Source organism: Pipra filicauda, unplaced genomic scaffold (genome assembly GCF_003945595.2).
Source record: "Pipra filicauda isolate LSUMZ 115617 unplaced genomic scaffold, ASM394559v2 scaffold47_size6085603_pilon, whole genome shotgun sequence".
NCBI classification, from domain to species: Eukaryota; Metazoa; Chordata; class Aves; order Passeriformes; family Pipridae; genus Pipra; species Pipra filicauda.
In genome coordinates this window covers 1,878,373-1,894,899 of record NW_024104620.1, presented here as the reverse complement: position 1 = coordinate 1,894,899, position 16,527 = coordinate 1,878,373, and the positions used below count along the sequence as shown (strand labels likewise).

At 38.9% G+C, this 16,527-nt stretch overlaps 1 protein-coding gene across 1 annotated transcript in view; it reads left to right on the top strand.

Moving 5' to 3' along the window:
- LOC114002759 (von Willebrand factor D and EGF domain-containing protein-like) overlaps positions 1-16,527 on the top strand; it is a 182,790-nt gene that overhangs the window by 56,507 nt on the left and 109,756 nt on the right. Inside the window, exons 5-8 of the mRNA XM_039386360.1 lie at positions 3,225-3,314; positions 4,552-4,687; positions 8,255-8,472; positions 11,515-11,588. Of these exons, the coding sequence (XP_039242294.1) occupies positions 3,225-3,314; positions 4,552-4,687; positions 8,255-8,472; positions 11,515-11,588 (518 nt within the window). The remainder of the gene's footprint in view (positions 1-3,224; positions 3,315-4,551; positions 4,688-8,254; positions 8,473-11,514; positions 11,589-16,527) is intronic.

Here is a 16,527-nt window from a genome sequence, read left to right as displayed (position 1 = left end):
CAGGAAAAGGTGAAATTTGAGGCATTTTTATGGTCAAAATAAGTATAGATAACTGATTTTGATGAGTTTTGAACTCTGAAAGCTATGGGGGAAAAAAACCATGTTTTAACATGCAGGTTTTGCTAGGGAGAAATTTGCTGGAGGCGGTGACAAGTCCTAGGATTAAAATATTCTCCCAAATTGCTTCTCAGAGCTACCTGACTCTCACCAAATTAATAACTGAATTATTCTGCTTTTGGCTAAATAAACTGCTCATTGGGTTCGTGTCAAAATGGGAAGGAATCTGCTTGAGCCCATGAAAAGAGGGAAATTGCTCCAACGTACAGGAAAGGAGACACTTCTTAGATAAAAAGGGCCTTTTTTAGTCAGAATTTTCTGTCTAGAAGTAGTTTTCTGCCCTATGCAAAGTTCTGCCAGCACAAGGGGAAAAGGGAGTAGCCCATGCTGAGAAGAAATCCAGCCATCCTGTCTGAGAGTACACTTACATTTCTGTCCCTTTACAAGGGATGATGAAAAATAATAATTTGATTTTTTTAACAGATCCTGTGAGTTTGTGGAAAAATACTGCCTAACTTGTCATGGCCATCAGCATACTGCTATCAGTGATGCTTTTATCTCTATGTTTTAAAAAGGCTGCATCCTGAGATGGGTGGAGGGTGGGGGAGAGAAAAAGAGAAAGAAAAAGTTGATTACTGAACTGGAGAAAAAAGAGCTAGTATTTAGCTGAAGGCAAAAAAAAAAAAACCAACCCTCCTCAGAATGACTATCATCATAATTATGTGACAAACTGTCAACCTGTAGCTTGGTAGCCGATGAACATATCTGCTGATTGTGAAGCATGCACCTAACAAGGTAAAGGTACTACAAGGGGAGGAATGATATAAAAGACAGAAATAAAATGTAACTTGTGATGGCTGTCAATACATATCGAATTTGCAAAGTTTGTGCTAATCTCCAAAAGCACTGAAGATCTCTAAGGGTGCTGAAGACAGAGCTGGGATGGACTGATAGTCTAAGAGTATTTCGGTGTATCATCATGGAGTAAATTTTTCTTTGAGTGCTTTATCAATAAAATATATCTCTAAAATATATATGAGAGGAAATACAACAGGGCTGGGTTCTGATATGTCCCAGAATGTCACTTTGGGGAAGATCACCAGGCCGATGTCTTCATCAGTGCTGGGCATCCTTGTGCGTGTCCCTCGTGCCTGTCATTACAGATTCCTGCCTGGCACGAATGCTCCGCATGGAATGCTCAGAGGGAAACCTTAGTGTGAACATTTTTGGTTAAAAGCACTGAAGCCAAAAGTTCAAAGAGCTCAGTGAGAGCAAATATAGTGTCTGAAATGCAGATGCATATAATCTGCTCCATGAGCTCTGCAAGGGGACCAGTATTAGTTATTTTTTGGTAGGGGGAGTATACGCTATCTGAACTCTCTCTGTTGTCACCACCTTGTCAGAGCCTGATTTTGCAGCCTCTCCCTGTGGCAGCTGCAGGAGAAGCTACAGGAGGATGATCAACACTTGCCTTCTGCCTTCCCAGCAGAAGAACTGTTTTGAAAAGTCTGTAAGCTGAACACGAGCCTTTAGGGAATGATTGGAGATAATAAATATCTAATGATAACAGGGGCTTATTACCTTGAGGAGAAAACAACTTGCTCTACTTTGGAGGCAAACTGACTAACTATGAAATATCTGAGGAATTTTAACTGTAAAGTACCTCTGTGAGGTGAGGTCTGTTTTTCCCCAGTACACCCAGTACGACCTCAAGGCTTCCATCTCATTAATGTAACAAATGACACCATTTTCACTGGGCCAAACTGGCTGGAGCTGTCTGCAAAAGAGTGAGAAAAATGGTGAAGGTAAAAATATCCCAAAGGGCACATAAGCCTGGGACTGACCTGGACTGGAAATAATCCACTTGAACAGCCCAGAAAACACTTGTCTTTCCCCACAGCCCTGCAAACGACTCTGTATTGCTGGTGGGCAATTTTTGTTGTGCATAAATGAGTGTGGGAAGAAGATTCTTCAGTTTGATGGTAACAAAGAGGGATTTTTAGGATGGTAAAAGAACTATTCCAGGCTGTGTGCAACTCATGCCCATATATCCGCAGGACTCAGCGAATATCCTGGATTTCAGCCCATTTTGTAGATGGTGATCATGAGGGTCATGCCTGAGCCAGCATGTGAGAGCTACCAAGATCAGCATGGTCAGTGAATGATGATGGAAAATCCACCCAAGGGAGTTTAGCACAATGGAGAAAAAAAGTGGATCGGTCCAGTTCTTTCTCATGGGTTACTTGAGGCTTGAAAAAGGCAGTAGCTATAAATATGTCTTCTGACTATTTGTAATTTGATTTCATATGTCACAATCTGTTAGTCCATTTCCAAGAAGAGGCCCAAAAAATATTTAGAACTACATTCTGAGAGTCTATTGTCATATGCTTTAAGGAAAATTTCTGTATTTTAATCTTATGATCCTAAGAATGATTTTAGCAATTTGGTTTCTCTGAAACCAATGAAACATTAAGATGGCAGATGGTGTGCGGGCTCAGCAGAGATAAAGGTTGTGTGACTGTGCTAGGAATAAAACATAAGTGTCCTGGTACATTGTGTTTGGGGGAGTTTTTTGTTTGAGGGAATTTTCTTTTTCCTTTTTTTTTCTTTTATGATATAAACCTTTTAGGCACATCTGCATCATATTTATAATGCAATAAGGGGAAAAAAAGGAAATCCTTATGTTGCTAACACAATTTCTGAGACTGGATAACTGTCAAAATAATTTAAATTTTAAAATAAACTGCTTACAAACAAGGTACAGAGAGAGGATATTTGATTCAGTGGACAGACTGAAGTCTGGAATCCCAAGGGAAAGTGTCTTAATCCTGACAGTAACATCTGTGAACAATGTAGTTCTCCCTAAGTAAAATGAGTTAAAATCACAAACCAAGGTACTCGAAGAACTGCAGAAGAAAACCCATTGTAAACATTCAGTGTTATTTATTGTTGAGACAAAATCTATGTTTCTTCCCTTATTAAGCGAATCAAAAGATCTTCCAAATCTCAGAATTTATGCATAAACATTCCTAAAGCCTAAATCCCCAAAACATATTTCAACAGCAGAAAGAAATCTTAACAACTCTGAGCAACAGAGAGATGCATAATTACACAAATGTTATTCAAGAAATGCTATATAGCGTGTGCTGTTTATTTATTTATTACAGGTTTTTTGCACTGTCACAGCTTTTACAAGGGACACTCCTGAGCAGCAGTCATTGCCTGAGGACAGCAAAGGTTTCTATGCTGGGATTAAGGTAATGCTGATGGCCCTGATTTAATGACTAGGGAACATTTGTGCAGCCTCTGAAAATCAGGATGCAGAAATGTAAGTCTGATCATCATAACCAGTGCTGCTTTTATGTTCGCTTTGAGAAAATGACTTTTAATTTGTTGCTAAAACATCCTAAAACACCCCTCAGCACCATGTGCACGTTGATGTATCCCAAAGATGAGCAAAATTACATGTTATAGTGAGTGTGCCCCAAAGTTCTCTGGTGGTTTAATTGGAAGACACACCTACAAACCTGCAAGGATGCAGAATTTTGTTGTAACTAAACCAGAACAAACAAAGACAAAAAATTATATTCTATCCATCATCTTCTTATGGTCGCATTACAAAATAGAAACTGCTGAAGATAAATTCAGACTGAGTGCAAGAACCGGGTCTAATCCCATTCAAGGATTAGGTTGTCAGCCTGGCAGTCCAGGAGGTTTTGAGATCTTCTGAGTATCTAAGCTTCATGCCTCCATGAATGGTGTTTGAAAAATCTGACTGCCCATTCTGTGTGACATTTGAAGAACAGTTTCTGAGGGGTTTTCTTGAAATGTCAGAATTTCCCAGGGAAATTCCCATTTCTGACTATCCCTTAGTGCTGTTTCTGCTCTTTCTCTGGGAGAACAGACAGACAGACATGACAAAACCTGAGCTCTCTCACTGGCACACAGGTCCCTGAATCTGTAATATATTACATGTGGAGAAATCCCTGTTCCTGCCATAGTAGGGAAGGGGAGTGGTCAAAAATTGCACTTTTTTTACACCTCTGGCAGATTACAAAGATAGAGGTTATGCCATACTTTATGCCACAGTATTTCTCCCAGTGAATTGGAATAGACAGTCCTTTAAACCATGGATATTAAAAATTAATTAAATTCTACAGTATCATGATATTTTCAGGCTAATAAAAGCCTGTTTTGAGATTTGGAGATGAGAAGCAATTACACTATATATGGAAACTGCAAACATTTTCTTAATTGCCAAGAATTTTAAAGTATATTAACAAGTTTACCTTAGACTGTTGAAGATCATTACTACAAAATTATTATTATTATTAAGAGGATTATGATAAAGATTATTATTATTTTGCAAGCAATTATACATCTTCGTAATTGATTAACACCACTTAAAATTTCATAGATATCAAGCGTTGTCTAATTAATCTGTCATCTGTCTTGCCTGTCAAAATTATCTTAAAATTGTTTACTTCTTTCCAGTTTTTACCAGAATCACTACAAATTGCAGAGGATGGCAAAGAGCATATTTTGACTGTTCTGAGCACGGTACCCATTGCCTGTCCTGGACAGGATGACTCCTGTAAAATCACTTTGCAGCTAAGTACTGAGGATTTGGGTAAGAGTTTTACATATTGGCATCAAATCAATGGATTACTTTTTCCAGAATTAAATTACAATGGATTCTAATAGAAAATATGATATGTAAATAATAACAAAGGGTAGAAGCCATAAAATCAACACACTAGGACATATATTTATCTGCAAAATAAAAAAGCTGATAATATCAGACAGGTTTTTGAGGAAAAAAACCTCAAAAACATAAATCTGTCTAGCAATAACCTGAACAGTATTCTGTAGAGATTTATGGATGAAATAACTGTGAGTAGAAGAACTTATTTTAAATTCCAGGAGTGTAAAATTCCATTTTAAGTTTTTTTGTAGCAGCAATGTTCTTAGGTAGAACAATTTCATTAATTATCAATAAAAAGCTCCTGTGCTGATTTATTATTCAGTAAATGTATACTGAAGCCTTTTTCTGGCTTGTAGTTTTTTCTAACTTAATACAGAATGAAAAAAAAAATTCTTATGCTTATATATTTTTTGCTTTCTAAACTTTTTTTTTTTTTTAATTGAAAACCTTGACAAAGTCACTTAGAAAACTCTTGCCCTTTTATTCAGTAAATGATTTCTTCAGGTCAATCTGATGGAATACCATTGCTATTTACCTTTCATTTACACTAAATAAAACATGCACACCTTTTTCTAACAAGGCATTTATTTCTCTTCCATAAGTGACTCAATGAGAGAAACTTTCAGAGATAGGATTACAGCTGCAGTTTCTCTACCCACAAAAACCCAGCTCTAAAAAATGTTGGCAAAACCCAGATAGTTCCTGATATTTTTCTCTGTTTAAATCCCTCTCCTAACTCTCCTCCTCATCAGCCAAGTGCTTAGACAGAAGGAAAAATAAGTCATTCAAATGGTATCATAACACAATGATCTTAAACTGAGCAGCACCTTATGGTTCCAGCAGCTGTGTTGGCTCTGGTACGTGGAGTGCTTTGCATTTCTCCATGGTTCTGTTCTGCATATTGCTCTTGGCTTAGAGTCTGCGCTGGCCCATCAGGAAAACATCCACTGAGCTCATGGGAACAGATTTTCTTAGATATTGAGGCAGCAAAGATCCTGCTCATATTGAGGGATTGAGGATGCCAAAGCTAGTGGGTGGTACAACGTCCCCACAGAGTCCAAGTAACTTAGGCACTGACTGCCAGGAGAATCAAATAAGAATTAGTCCCAGTCAAGGTCATTGCTTTTAACTCACAGTTTCTTAGGCATCAATAAAGCCTTTTAAAATCTCACTGACACTGAAAACAGGATCCAGGAGCTCTCAAATGGGGAGGCTGAGCTTGATAGATTGGACTGAGCCCGACCTCTTGTCATGGGCTTCCCCAATCCCACAGTGTGCACTGGACTGGAAGAAAGAGAGGATACAAGACTTGACGAAGCAGTTCTACTTTCAAGCTGTCAATGGGTTTGATGTGTCGGTGCCACGAGGTGTCAGGATGGAGGCACAACTCATCCAATTAACTAATCTTTAAAGGAAGTTGTTGCTGAAGTGGAAAATTTCTGTTAGTTTCAATTAACTCATTTCTGCAGCTTAAACTAAACCCAGCTTTAGCCCCTGGTTGCTCCGTCCTGAGGCTGTTTCCTTGGATGACACTCAGGCTGTTTATGATCAGTTGAGCTATCTATATATACTTAAGATTGAGTATCTGCTGCTGGGTGTTTGCATGACCACGTTTGTGTTGAGCCTTTATTGTCTTTAGGGTCCATTAGTTTATCTGAAGGAACACCACGGGCTTCCGAAAAATGTGCTGGCCACAGTGCTGTAAATTAAAAATAAACTTCATTTTAGTTAAGCTTCATTTATACCAAAGAAAATAACTGACAAGCTCCTTTTCTGACTGAATCCATATAACAACACAGTTGTGTTAATTATGTAGGAATAAGTGATAAGAAAGCTAATTACAAGCACAGAAATATCTTTCCACATTCAGACAATATCATAATGAATGCCAAGGCATAGCAGAGCCACGGGAGTTTGGCTTCTCTTAAGTTTATCATTACTATTTTGACAAGATGATTTTCTTTGATTTTAAGCTTTTGCTCTGGATTGTGAGCACAGCTCATGGGGCTGTAATGGCAATAACTATTCCTCACAGAAACCTCCAATTTAATTGAATCAAGAGCCTTGAATATGAGCCACGACTTTTCTATAAAATGTGAGGTGAGGCATTATGAGAGATAATATGTTATTAATATCTGTAGGTTTTAGTTCAGTTCCTATAGTACTCTACATGGTTAATTTAAATTATATTTCATAAGACTTTTCCATAAGGAATAAAACATTGATTATTTGAATGTGTTAGAAATGTCATCTTAAAATACCTTAATGCCACCTCTATAAATTATTAAGCAATTCTACAAATGGGAGAAATTATACGAAAATCGCTTTTTTTAATATCAGAAAATCACTTATTTTCATGTCAGTTTAATTGCATTGCCACCATTTCTAGAACCTTATCAGATGATAATTAATGGTCTGAGACAGCAAACTAAATATCCCTCAAAAAATGCTGTAAGTCCTGAAATCAGCAGTGAGATTCTGACTGGCTTCAATAGGAATCATAATTTCATTTTTTGTCAACCAAAGGATTAATGAAAGGTTGGGTGGCTTCTTATATGCAGTGCAGACCAGGTGGTTTAGAACTAAATGCTATCATAATTTAGTGTTTGTAAGGAAAAACACATCTGTGGAAATAAAAAGTTCAGGTTTGCCCTTTACCTGAGACCTCATCAGGGTCAGCACCCATGAGAGGTGGACATTATCATTCTTGCTGCTTGTAGAGATCCCTTTAGGAAAGATGTGATGTTCAGAGGCAGAGCTGCATGAGTGACTTGGGCTGCCATTGTCATACTGATTTTGCCACCACCCATCATTTCCCTACCCATCACAGACACTTATATAGCCAATACCTCCATAGCTTCTTATTTTTCCTCATTCTTTTAGTGAATCTATCCTCTCAATACCTCTGTGAAGGGTACAAAACTATCACCATTTTACAGACTGGAAAGTAAAACACTGCAACCTAACTAAACCAAAAATACAAATACAGATCTGCTGCACTTGCCTTTCTGTTGTGGATCCATAGTTCACTAAAAACTAACTCAAGAATCCTCCCCTTCCACATAAAAAATCTGTTTATTTTAAAATAAATAACTCCCAGCATATACCTCCCTATCCTCAAGTTAGTGAAAGAAAAATGTTTTTCAGAAACACAGACTCATCTCTTTCTTTGTCACGAGAACTACTTGTCTTCATTCACTGGGCATGGACCCATAAAGATAACACTGTCAGTCCAGAAATATCATCACCTGTGGAAAAATAGGCACCGTGGAGTTGTAGTAAACTTTGTAACACATGGGGGGAAAAAAACAGCACAGCAGCGGGTGCAGAGGGATGCCAGATTCAGTCAGTCACAACTGTCTTCATGCAAACCCCATCTGGTTTCAAGGCATGTGTGTCCTGGAACGTGAGGCACTTATGCTGAATGGTAAACAGGGTATGGTTAACTGTTTGGAGAACTCTTGTCAGATGCTGTGTTTGTGTTCCTTTTAGACAGCAGCTTACCAGGGCCCCCAAACATTGCCCTTTCGGCGTGCCAGGTGGATCTGCTGCAGGCTCCCTGCTCGGAAAGCAGCTGTGCAGCAGCCGCGGTGACAGTGACAGCCGTGACAGACTTCGCTCAGGACGGGAACCGCGTCAGCCACGTCAGAGCTGAGCCAGTCGGACGGAGGGATTTGCTTTGGAGGGCTCATGCGCCCAAGGATGTGAAGGTCAGGTCCTAAAATAAGTTAGAAAATGTGTCAAATTTAAATGAGAGGCTTTTTTTTTTTCTCCCTCAAAGAAAACGCGATGCTGATAACCCTGAACCACATAACATGTTTGGGATGGCATCATAAAATCACAGAACGGTCTCCATTGGAAGGGAACTTAAAAATCATCTCATTCCAACCCCACTGCCCTGGGCAGGGACACCTTTCACTAGACCAGGCTGCTCCAAGCAGCATCCATCCTAGCCTTGAACGCTTCCAGGGATGGGGCAGCCACAGCCTCTTTGGAAAATCTGTGCCAGTGTCTCACTACCCTCACAGTGAAGAATTTCTTCCCAATATCTAATCTAACCCTGCCCTCTGTCAGCAGAGTAAACCAAAAGAGTTTCTTTGTACACCAAGAAAATTAACAGGTGCTTTAGCAGATTTAGGTTTGGTTATCAGCCAACACATCAATAAGGCCAAGAGCTGGAATGTAGATGTAAGCAGGCATGTTTCTGTACACTGGAAGAGGAGAGAGGGGCAGTGTGGGTTAGGGAATTAGCACCTTTTCAAGAAGGAAGGAGGGGGGAAAATGAGGGTTTGGAGGACATTTTCTGAAAAAGCAGAAGAAAGACAGTGCCTCAGAAATGAGAGAGGAGAAAAGGGCTCAGCAGCGCTATGTTCAGTGCGTCCCTCTGCTAGGAATCACCGGGACACCTTTGACAATGCATGTGGCTGCTCCATCTTTTCATTTATCCCTGTGCAAAATGGGCAAAATAAAAATAATAGGAAGCAATCAGGGAGGCAAGCCACACTTTCCCTGCAGAAAGCCTGGCTAAAGAAACATGGTGAGCAGGGACCAGTCCCATGTCTGTGAAGCTGTTTCAGGGCCTCAGCTGGGTGGTTTGAGAGCTGTAATCCCACCACCCCAGAGAAATAACCAGAGCACAGATTTGACTAAGCTAAATTTCTCAGAGCAGCGGCACATCTAATTTGGCATATTTTAAGTAACTGAAAACAAACCCCAAGTGAAATCCGCAATTTCTCTGCCCTAATTTTTGTGGATTTGCTCAGGAGAGAATGACATTAAACTGGACCAAAAGAATTTTTGTCTTCAAAGGTAAAATGCCAAGTGTGGAACTATAACCTTTCCTCTCCAGCACAGGCTTCTTTTGAACATTTTAAGATTCTTAAATCAGAAACTACAGTTAATTCAGTGTAATGCACTCACCCATTTTTTTTCTTGAAGTTACAAATTCTTTCATCAAAATATGAAAATGTAGCAAATGTGAAATTGAATTAACCAATTGTAATAATAAATTCCATTTATCTCAGTTAAAACTTGATCTATGGAAACATAATAGACATTACCTTCCGTCCCCCCCATTTTCCTGTTGCTGTTTTGCAGTTAATTAGAGGCCTTAATGTAACACAGTTCCTGCAACAAAGCAAGAAAAATCTCATGTATTAAAGCTCACATAATCTTTAGTCCTTCTGACTTGTTCAAATATTTTTGATTTATCTGAAAATTGAACGGAAATGGTGGGCAGAACATCCTGACACATCCAGGCACCCGATAAAGAGGATTTCCTCAGCAAACTACACCTGCCTGCAACCAGGACTTGCATCTTCTGCTGATATCATGCATGAAAGAGCAGAGCAGAAAGGACCACACGGATTTCTTTGTGCTAAAGTTTTGCTTAGGAAGTGTGAGGCCATGGAGAAAATGGGAAAATTCTCAGACACTTCTTCACTGTAAATCTGATACAAATTACCTCAGATCAAAAAGCTGTTCAAAGAGGTGTTCAGTTTCTCTTTTCTCAAGACCATCACTCTAATAGTTTGGTGTGCCAGACACTGAAGGGGTGTCTTAGAATTGTTTCTGTGCCAAGGTTAAGGGGTATTTTGAAACACAGATGATGTATTGCACAGGTGAGGAATGTTGTCAGAAACCATCGTTCTATCTTCACCCTCTTATTCACGTATTTAATTTCACCACTGTTCCCAAAAGTTAAGTTCTGCTTTGTCACTGAAAGACTGCACATGGATAGAGCACCCATTCCTCTTCCCCGCTCCATGGATCCTGGTAGAACTAACTGAAGTTCACCTCTGGACTTCTCACAGGCAAAGAGAGAGCAAAGAATTAACAGCCCTGTCCAAAAAAATCAGCCTGGCAGGATGGATAAGGGAAAACCATAGCACTTCATCACTCCCACCAGTAATGACTGGGAGCTCTTCATATTACAAATCACTACACAACCCAAAATTACATTTCTGAGAAATGGACAGCTGAGCATTCAGCCATGGGAAAACACCTCCTTGAGCAGATGTGGCAATGTCGGTCCATCACTGCCTGAGAGTCAGGTATTACAGCTTCAAAGTCCTGTTTCTGGCTTTTGCAGGCTACTTGCAGAGTACCAAGACTCTCATACCTCGTCTGTGACCCAGCTAGTGCCCAAATAACCAAGAACTGATGCAGATGATCTCTGTTGCTATAGTAGATCCTTTCCTCTCTTTTTACATGTGCCTAAAGCAGGCAGCTCCAACAGCCTGATGTGGGGCCTTATCACCAGTTTCTGATCAATAACCACATCAAATATATAACTCAGCCAATCAGACACTGTAACTGGAAATCTAAGGTCAAATTAGGGACAGGTAGCTACTACTAAAACATGCTAATGCTACTTAATTACAGCATACCTTTTACCATACTTCAGGCATTAAAAGTTGTACAATTTAATGAGCACTCTACTCTCCTGATAATTTCAGTGAATGATCTACTTCTTAGCAAAAAATTTTAATAAAAAACCTTCATATTGTACCAGAAAAAGAAAGACATTACATCAGGTGAATAGGAGCACTTTGAACTCCCTTTATTGCATGTGATTAAACTCCATTGCTTGAAAGTGAAGCCTATTTTGTACCCATCCACAATCATGTTTGAAAAGTCAGACTGTAGTTTGTACCTAACCCATGAATCCTGTCCCTTATGTTTTGTGAGAAACAGTAATGAAGAAAAACTGCTGTGTAGACTGTATTCATTACACATTTCATTTTAACTAGGTCACAGTTCGAGACCTCCCAACAGGGAACTGCTACTCTTTCACTGATCCACACATTATCACATTTGATGGATGGTGAGTATTCTACTTTGAAATAATTTGGCTCAATTACTGCAGTTACCAGTTTGTGGATGTGACATGCATTTGGTTTTACATGCATTAGAATATCAAAAGAGCATTGTACTAGTTTGCTTACAGTGAGGAATGTCGTGCTTCAATAACATACATGGTTTCCTTCCAGCTGTTTTTACTCCTTTTAAGAAAAGGATTAAAAATGGATCAATCTTGGAGAAGTAATGGGTTTGAGTCTGAATAATTTTTACAAGACAAAAGTCAGATTCCAAAATGTTCTTCAAACAGAACCACCACTAATGATTTGAGAAGGTGCCTACACCATATGCCACCGTGTTAGTGACACCCCAGTGCCACACAAGTGAGCCATTGCATCCCTGGAGTAGCACAGCACACAGGGACAGCCTGGTCCTTCCCATCACTTTATTAACAACAGACGTAAAGTCACTCATCACCAGGATGTTCTTGATTTCTTCTACTTCTAGAGCTGGTTTATGCACAGCCGGAGTTGACAGTCACAAACCTACCCAAAAAAAACATACAGATGGCCATACTGTCTCGGCTGAAAGATGCCCAGAAATGATAAATGGCAAATAACAAGGGAAGAGTGCAAAAATAAAAGTTGTACATCCTGCTGTAGTGTCCAAATGTCCTTCTATATTATCCAGCAATAAGCTACTTAAAGACTTACAAAGTGGTACTTTTGTATTTGACAGCCTGAACTGTACAGAACTTTCCTTGTTGAACTTCCCTAATGGATCTATTTATCCCAGCTAATTGGCAACATAGAAAGTTTTTTAAAGTTTGAATCTGGCAGGTTTGATCCAAAGTTGGTAATATTTCAGATCACATTCCAGGTTTGTCATTCCACTGTTAACCTCCTAATGGCACAGATAATGACTTTAGATGCACAGGGTCCACAGGGGCTCAGCAGGCATGATATTTTAATCCTGATGTCCTAATGTCCCAATTTCAGTCCAGCAGGCTCTGGAGGTGCATCTGAAGAAGTCTGTTGATGAAACATGAGCAAGAAAGGCAGTGATCCCATCAAAAATTATACATCTGCCTCAAATAAAGATTTCACTTAAACTGGGTACTCTGAGCTCAGAGATTATCTCTGCACATCTACGGCTTCCCAGTTTCCCTCCTGCTTTGCTGAACAGAATTTATAATGTAGTCAGGAACTTGTTTCATGCAAGTTTGGTTGCTTGAAATGTAGAAGCTGCAGAAGAATTATAAGAGATTGAAAGACATTCCCATGCCTCATGTATCTGCAATTATTTCAACTCTGGGATATTAAACTAGATTGGAATATTATTTCAAATCTCTCTATACATTTATATTCTAAAATATTCCCTTTTGATTTAGGGCTAAGAATGGACAGTGATCTGCCAGATTGTTGTGTTTAGGGAGTAATAAATTACTGAAAAGTGCTTCTTGGAATGGAGACGCCCTCTCAGCCATATAATACATTTTTACACTACTTCCATGGGAAAAAAAGGTCTAAAGTGAAATAAAGTAATTTTACTTGAATAACTCATTTTTTAATCTTGTTATTGATAGCATACAAAAATGCTTCTAAGCAATTTATATTCTCTTTGAGCACTGGGATTTTCGAAAAGCCCATCCCTTTGTGTCATCCTGACTCAGAGTCACACAAGCTTGAAAGAGAAAAATCCCAGGATTAACTTGGCCCCTTGGTAACTGCAGGTCTCTTCCTTGTGTGCAGACCTTCATTACTGCTCTGTCCAGTGCAGCCTTAAATGTGCCAAGCTGATGGGGCTTCTGCCATCTCAATAACTAGGTTATTTCACTAAGATATATTACATCTTGATATTCAGCCAAGTTTCTTACCCATCATTTCACAGTTCCATTACTCCTACTTATATTCCCATTTATTATTGTAAATAATTTCTCTTTCAGTTATTATAATGATTATGCTACCTTATTACACATCAGTTAAGCAACTTCTCCGTCTGCCTATCCAAAAAAATGTTAACACATTAGCAAATGATTTTATAGCTCTCTATTTAAGGAGTAGGGAATGCTGTTCCTGCTTCTGTCCTGGTACAAAATCATAACCTGAAGGCAAAGGCTGACACAGAGGTCTGGCACTGAAGCATGTCCCTTTGGTCATGAAAGGGAATGTGGTGGGAAAATGTGTTTGAAACTATGTGTGCGTTAGGTGTTGTGAATGGAAGAACTGCAGAAAAAGCTTTTGGGCTCAAGTAAGAAACTATGTGAGTGTTCTTCAGGAATAAAAAAATTATTAGAAAGAGACTGATCTGCAGAATGTAAATGGTGAAGGAAGAGAAGAGAAATAGCTAAAAGAAATTTTAGGGACAAAGAAGTATTAGGCTGAGAGGATGAGTGGAGCATCAGCTCTTGGGCATCTGGAACTATGTCAACTATGACTGATATGTAGACAGGCTCAGGTGAGGGTGTTACACAGGAAAGAAAAGAAACATTCAAAATTAGTCAAAGGGAAGGGAAGGAAATAACAGCCTTTACCCACCCCTGTATGAATACAAAGTTGTAAGCAAACAAAGCTTGATAAGCTATCAAAACTGCTTCTGAGATCCATAGCAGAACATACATCAAATAAAATCCAAGGAAATCCATTTGCCTGACCCCAAAGCCTGTGGAGGAGGCAGCAGACTCTAAGATCACAGTGTAGTAGCAGAATTGCTGTGGATGAGTGGTGATCAGTTGTCTCTCTGGCACCCTTGCCACCCACTTGAGCCCTGGGGACGGGTTCCTGTCATGAGAAAAGCAAGAGAAAGCCTGAAGATGGGGAACATTGTGAAGAGAAAAAAGTAGGAGTGTTTTCTATGCAAACAGCCATTTATATAAACACAGTCCTACCTTCCACAGTTCGAGTTGCTTCCCTTCTTTGACTTCCCATTAGCAGCAGTGAAAATACACAATGGGGAAATGTAAGGATGAAATAAAAACTATGAAAATGGAAAACTGAAAACTTTACTTTTTCAAAGTTTAAATTAAAAGCATTAAAAACTAAAATTTTAACTTATTTAAAAATATTTATTTGAATATTTTGTTTATCAGGTTTATTGGAAAATTGATAAAATCGAAAAATCAAAAGGCTGCTCTTTTTGGTAGTAGAATTTTCCTGCTGAGACAGTCACTTCCAATGTATTTTGTAACTTCTATAGTGATGTTTTCAATGGCTCACATTACATCTGAGGTAGTTAGCTACTCATTAGACAACTGAAATACCTAACTCCCACTTCTTAATGACAACACTCCCCTTTGGTATTCCTCCTGCTAATATACGTCTGTAGAAATATTTATCTTGTAATCTTTTCATTCTTTTCACCAAAGGCAGTGACTGAAAATCAAAGAAGAATGTGTCATATTTTACAGCATAAGCACAATCAATTTGTGTATATTGGAGCGTAGATGTGAAATAGCGTTAATTATACCAGCTAAAATCCAGAGAGAGCACTTCCTTTTATAGCAAAGTACCTTCTAAATTAAACAAATGTGAAAGCCTGGTAAAGAAGTATAGCCCTCATTACTAGTTATGGCACATTATAAATATAAAAGCTTTTCATGCCATAAATTGCAGATTCTTAAATATGAAGTCCTAGCTTAAAACTAAACATGCAAAAAAATCCTTTTAAGGTAAAGTAAAATGGGAAATATGTCTTGATTGGTGAACTATATACATCATCCAGGTTATTTTGCATTTTAACCTTAAAAAAAAAAAAAAAGGTAAGAAGATTTCTCAGATTTCTCAAGCATTTGCACTAATCCATCCGTCAATATTATCTTTGGGGGAATGGTACCATTTTCTGCACTATGGAAAAATTTCTCAGCTTGCAGTGCTGATTGGCTTTAGTGGCTTTTGTCATACTAGCCCACAACTAACTCCTGGCAGGTTCTGGGGTTTTTGATAGTCTGTAGAAGTTTATATATCCCCAAGCATCCAGTGACTACTCAAAGTAATCCAACAGCTTTGCTCCCTGAGAACAACGTGATGAGCGCTCTGAAACCAGAGAACATCCTTCACCATTACCCAGATCTTCATGGGGTTAGAACTATCATAAAATAGTTCTTACTAGCAAGGAAAGAGGGAGCCTGCACGGACATGTCAACAAATCAAATAATTTGGTGGCAAAACTGTGGTGGAAAATCTTCAGGAATGGCAACAATAAACACTGGATTAATAAAAAGAAGTGTAGCTTGGTGAAGAGGAAGTGCATGGTGTTAGTTAATTTACACTACTAGTAGTAATTGTTCACATACATTTATATTCCCTTCTGTCCCTCTCTTACCATTAACCAACAGAAAGTATTCCTATAGCAACTCACTTTCACAACCAAAGACTTAAGAGAGTTTTACAATTCTTGCGTAAAGAGCACAGCTTGAGTTATGACTTCATGCTGTGACAAAGCTAGCTGCACCCCTTGGAAAACAACCCAAGCACACAGATACGGAGGGAAGAACTCCAGTCCATCCATTGCTTCAGACTATTAAGGAAGTAGGATGGGGGAGGGCAATGGGGAGGATGACTTAGACCCAAACAGTGGTGCCTGGTTCACAAAGAACATGCAGAACTTCTTTGTGCAAGAGCTCTAGTAAGTCTACCTCATGCTTTTAGTGACAAAAGTAATTTCTCAAATGTTGTCCAAAGAATCATTATCACAATTACAGTTGTATAAACATCACAAGAGTTTACCTGACTATGTTCAGTAATCCATTCAGCTGAATCAAAGGTGGTTTAATTTAGACACAGAGCAGGTTCCTTATGTGCTGTGCAATCTATGCCATGGCCTGATTGAAGAGACTTCCAGAAGGGTTGGATTTGGGTCCACTGTCAGTGCTTAGCAAGCAGAAAACAGCTCCCATAATGCAATGGCATATGCAAATACAGTCTTATTTACCAGATGGAGATGATTAATCTGGGTACAGCCATTGT